The sequence below is a fragment of the Rhincodon typus genome, chromosome 7 (genome assembly GCF_021869965.1).
Source record: "Rhincodon typus isolate 14 chromosome 7, sRhiTyp1.1, whole genome shotgun sequence".
NCBI classification, from domain to species: Eukaryota; Metazoa; Chordata; class Chondrichthyes; order Orectolobiformes; family Rhincodontidae; genus Rhincodon; species Rhincodon typus.
In genome coordinates, this window is record NC_063338.1 from 67858557 (window position 1) to 67864556 (window position 6000).

Sequence of the window (6000 nt, forward strand, 5' to 3'; positions counted from 1 at the left end):
TCTCCACAGAACAGAAAGAAACTATTCGGCTCATTGCATTTCCACCAATCCTCTGAACAGCATCCTACTCTATCCCCATAGCCCCGCATTTACCATGGCTAATCCACCTAATTTACATATATTTAGACTGTGGGAGGAAACTGGAGCACCCAGCAGACACCCATGCAGACCCGGGGAGAACATGCAAATTCCACACAGACAGTCAACCAAGGCTGGAACTGAACTCTGGTCTCTGGCACTGTGAGGCAGCAGTGCTAACCACTTCATATGTTCATATTGGAAATGTCACAAATTCTTCCTATTCATTCAGGAATGCTTTAGACGTGATTGTACTAATTGAAATAATTCATTTACACCAAAACACACAAAGTTTCAGTATTTACCCTGCTTACAGAACAAAACATGACAAGATTTAAACAAAGGATGCTAACCATGATATATATTTGAACTACAGAATGAAAAGGGACCTAATGGAAAACATCTCCTTTCTCATAATTGTACTTTAGACAAAAGGAAGTAATTCCAAACTTACTTAGCAGCAAATTTGACCATCTGTTTGCTCACATGGTCTCCTACAGCCACAAGTCCTTGGACATTAAACTGCTGCTGACGCAGGACTAAAAAACACTGCTTCCCTGTAGAGATAAAAATAGCCCATATTGAGTGCTACATACGTCAGATCCCCTGATACACTGATTTGCTTCTTACAACTTATTCACACTTTTTGCTATTTGTACACTTTTCCTTTAAAGATGTAGGAAACCTGTATAAATTGGAAAAATATATCAATCCAGACATTAAAGAGGAATATTAACCCATAAAACTTTACAGCTTGAAACAAACATTTAAATTAACATTCAGCAATTTTGTGTCTTGGTTATTCCTTGAAAAGTTATTTCTCGCTTTTAGGTTGCCAAAATATTTTCACTGCTGAATGAATTCACCATTTGCTTAATTAGGTCTACTAAAACCACATTAAAATAAACATTTAATTTATTAAATATTTTTGCTTGAAACACAACTCTCAATGTCTGCAGTTCTCTATTCGAGCTATGGCTATCCAATGAAAATGATCACAAGTGAAACCAATTAATTTTTCAGCATTAAGATAATTAAAGGATATGGAAGCATGGCAGGAAACTGGGGTTGATACAGGAATCCAGCCATAATCCTGTTCTCCGATGGCTAAAGGGCCTATGTGACCTATTTCTTAAGGACTTAATAGCAACATACAGGAAATACACAATAAAAAAAATGACTGTGAATCTGATGATTCACAATCATGCTTAAAACTTTTGTACCTGACAGACACCATTGTATACCAAACACTGGCTCCATTTGAAGAATGGTAGTTAATCCAATGGACCCGAGTTTAAACTCTTCTCTAAAAGTCATCAGCTTTAACAATGCAGCACAGCCAACTACAAAGAAGTATCACCCCGGATTCTTAATGGGCTTTCATAAAACCTGAATTAAGTTGCTTACTTGAGTACTCACTATAAATATTTCTCAAGTAGTTAATGCTACACCACCTTTCATCTCTGCTACAAAACATACAGCAGCTATAGTGTCTATTTTACAAAATCAAAAGGTTGTATTTTTAAGGTTAAAAGAAGTTGTATTTTTTCAGAAAAAATTGAAGCAGATGCAATTTGAGAATTATATTCCCTTTCTCTATTGTGTAGCTAGCACCTAAATAAGCCATATACTTAGTGAAAAAAAATTAGTGGAAACATTTACAATGGGAAACTTCTGCCTACAAAAGCTGCTTCCTGTTGACCAAGTCTAAAGTGAAAGATGACCACATGCTGCAAGCCGTTCCTCTTACCTTTAGCTCTACTGGTGTGGACTCGGGAACGGAGCCAGACCACCTGGTCAGCTTTCTCTTCTGTCAGATTTTTCACATGAACCAAAACACGGTCTATACATAAGGAATGCACTTGTGTTTAGTGTTAGCTCAGAAAATGCAACATCACTACAATAATCAAAACATTGTGCTTATTTAAAATCTCAAATAAAACACCCAATCTAGTTATGTTGCTGATTTCAATTTTCATGATGAACACATTTTCAATGCAAGAATTTCAGGTTGAACCGCCTCATTCCAACAAAATGAGCCCAAACCTCTACCAATTAGATCAACGAATTAGGTCGTTGGTTCTTTGTTATTTTCCCCTTTCCTGGATTAGATGCAATTTTCTTTCACGTACCAGCTAATGTCAGTGCAATAGTCAATGGACCAACCCTAGGGCCTTTTTCCTCTGCATGCCTCAGTACATTACACAGAGTGTGATTATTCTGTTCCCTTTTTGCCATTTTTGGTAATAAATTGGATCTATTTGCTTGAAGAGAGCACTGGAATGCAAAATCTTTGGAAAATATCTAATCAGACTTTTCTAGAGTATAAAAGTAGGGAAACATTGCTAAAGCAGTGCAGGGTTTTTAAGTGAGGTGGCATCTGGAGTACAGTTTGTCTTAAGAGCAAATATCATTGCAAGAGAAACAGCACAGGCTGATTCATCATATGAAATGCTTATCTCGAGTCAAAGTTGAACAGGTTGGGCCTATAAGCAGTTGGAGTTTAGAAGTGACCTTGCGAACTCCACAGATCCTGAGGCAACTTGACAGCGTGGATGCTGAGAAGACATTTTCCTTTATGGCGGAGGTTAGAATTGGATGAGTTTGAAAATTAGGGGATTCCCATTTAATACCGAGATGAGGAGGCATTTTTTTTCGAGGTTAATGTCTGTGGAATTCTCTTCCCCGAAGAGCAACGGAGGTGAAGTCATCAAATATATTCAGGATTCAGTTAACCTCTTCATCGCCAATACAGTCAAATGTTACAGGGATGAGCAGGAAAGTGGGATAAAGGCCATAATCAATTCAGCCATGATTTTATTGAATGGTGGAGTAGGTTCAAGAAGGCAAAGGCATACTCCTGCTTCCAATTCTTATTGTTCTTTTATGCGGATCCTCAGGGCTTCTGAGAAAGGGGCTTCAAGTTTTGTTGCTACACATTTCGTATTGACATTCTGATTTGCTGTCTCTTCTAATAAAATCATGGCAACATTTGCCAGCACAAAATCTTAATTAACAAAACTATATTTTTCTCTGGAAACACTATTCACAACGCAAAAAGTATCATCACTGCTATTTTGCTTCATGCAGAGGGAGACTAATGTTTGTGCCTAATACAACAGATTTAAAATAGGCTCATGGTAGACTGTGTTAAAAGACACATAGTAGGTGTTGTGGAAGAACAACAGACCATCACTTTTCAAGGCATTGGGAGGAAAAAAATATTAATTATAACTAAACTCACCCAGTTTTTCCTGTGACTGAATCAATGGAAGAATTCCATATCTGTCTTTAGCAATGTCCTAAAAGGGAAACCACACATTGTTCTCCAGAGATTTATATGTGACTTATAAATTTTACTACACAGACTGCAAAATTGAAGCCAAAAAGTCATGCTCTATCACCATAAAAATCACAAGCATATGGGATAATGATGATGATTATAATTCCAAAATAATTCACAGTTAGACACGTTACAGAATCAGAGTTATACAGCACAGAAATAGACCCTTTGGTCCAACTCACCCATGCTGACCAGATATCCTAAACTGATATAGCCCTATTTGCCAGCATTTAAAAGGGAAAGATTTAAAAACGACTTGATGAGTAACTTTTCACACAGCAAGTGTTGTGTGTACAGAATGTGAAGGAGCCAGGTACAATTACAACATTTAAAAGGAATCTGGATGGGTACATGAAAAGGAAGGGTTTAAAAGAGATATGGGCCAAATGCTGGTAAATGGGACTAGATCAGTTTAGGATTTCTTGTCAGCATGGATGAGTTATACAGTGTGGAAACAGACCCTTAGGTACAACTCTGACCTTAAATCTTTACCCTCTCTTAAAACCTATGACCTCTGGTTTTGGACTCCCTTACCTTGGGAAGAAGATCTTGGCTATTCACCCTATCCATGCCCCTCGTAATTTTACAAACCTCTATAAAAGGTCACCCCTCAGCCTCTGACGCTCCAGGGAAAGTAGTCCCAGTCTATTCAGCCTGTATCCATATCTCAAACTCCCCAATCCTGGCAACATCCCTGTAAATCTTTTCTGAACCCTTTCAAGTTTAACAACATCTTTCCTATAGTGGGGAGACCAGAACTGAATGCAGTATTCTAAACATGGCCTAACCAATGTCCTGTACAGATGCAACATGACATCCCAACTCCTACACTCAATACACTGACCAATGAAGGCAAGCATGCCAAACGCCTTCGTCACCACCCTGTCTAGCTGGGACTCCACTCTCAAGGAATTATGTACCTGTACTCCTAGGTCTCTGTTCTGCAAAACTCTCCAGGGCCCTACCATTAACTGTAAAGAAGTCCTGCCCTGATTTGTCTTACCAAAATGCAACAGCTCACATTTACCTAAATTAAACTTAATCTGCCACTCCTTTGCCCACTGTCCTATATGATCAAGGTCCTCTTGTACTCTGTATAACCTTCTTGACTGTCCAGTACAGCACCACTTTTGGTGTCATCTGCAAACTTACTAACCATATCTCCTATATTTTATATGCCTTCTGTGACAAACTTTACAAGTGCAAGTACTATTTCCTGAACAGAATTTTCTCAAAGTAGCTCATACACTCAACAGAACAAATCTCGTTTTAAAATTTAACAGTGGATCAACCTTTAATCACCACCATACACATTAACCAGAAAGTTTATTACAAAGCTTTTAAAAACTTATCTACAACAGAACCATAAACATTGCAAATCTCCTGACTAAGTGAAACACTTAAGGTCTTTCATTGCAACTGGTTCACATTTATTGGTCATAATATTCCACTGAAATACATTCTAATGCTTGTTCTGTCACTATAACATCATGAATCTTATGTACCAAGACGGCAATTCAATCTAACAGTTTAAAATTAGATCATAACCTATTAATAGTCATAACCCCACAACAGATGTGTTATCTTAAAATATAACATTTAAACTCTTCACTCCCAACCACCACCACCAAGGTAAATTAGGTTTCTTCCTAATGGCATTCTGGCAGAGCCTGCAGCAGCAACAAGCTGAAAAGTACTTGGGACATTCTTCAATACATTTCTATGTCCAATTCCTTCTCATGAAAACCAGGCCTGCTTATAAAGTTACTCCTGTTTTCTAGATTAGCAAGTGCAAAACTGATAAGAATTAGAACATACTTTGCCATTTGAATGCTACATATCAAAATGACTTAGGACTGCTTCTCCAGACATGCACAGCAACATAAATATAAACCGAACACATTCTTTGAAGTTACCCTGAAACTAACCATAACAAACAATCATTCTTTACAGAGAGACAACGATTTTTTTTCACCTCTCCAGAGACTTAGAGAGGTACTTTATAAATCAGGAGACACCAAAGGGAAAAGTAAACAGAAGGTCGTGAAAGGAATGAACCATTGCACATGGCACTCCATTTTATCAGAAAGTGAGAAATTATGGAATTATAGACTAGTTAATCAAATTTCCTGACAACAGATATATAAGTGTCCATAATTAAATGAATGAATGATGATTGAGCATCTCGAAAATTTATAACTGATTACAGAAATTCACCATGGGTAGGTCAATGATGAAAACTAAAAGATAATAGATTAATTACTTAAAACTGTGGCAAATGGATTTCAGATTTCAATGTAATTGATTGTTCACTTGATTCACTTGGACATAAAAACGATAAGTCAGAATAGAACGTAGAACGCAGAACATTACAGCGCAGTACAGGCCCTTCGGCCCTCGATGTTGCGCCAACCTGTGAAACCAATCTGAAGCCCATCTAACCTACACTATTCTATTATCATCCATATGTTTATCCAATGACCATTTAAATGCCCTTAAAGTTGGCAGTCTACTACTGTTGCAGGCAAGGCATTCTACGCCCTTACTACTCTCTGAGTAAAGAACCTACCTCTGACATC

General features: G+C 37.6%; 1 protein-coding gene across 1 annotated transcript in view; it reads right to left on the reverse strand.

Annotated features, from left to right (window-relative positions):
- Nucleotides 1-6000, reverse strand: part of dars1 (aspartyl-tRNA synthetase 1) — a 90403-nt gene that overhangs the window by 61879 nt on the left and 22524 nt on the right. The window contains exons 4-6 of the mRNA XM_048598662.1: nt 3323-3380; nt 1829-1921; nt 533-635 (exon numbers count right to left, since the gene is read on the reverse strand). Of these exons, the coding sequence (XP_048454619.1) occupies nt 533-635; nt 1829-1921; nt 3323-3380 (254 nt within the window). The remainder of the gene's footprint in view (nt 1-532; nt 636-1828; nt 1922-3322; nt 3381-6000) is intronic.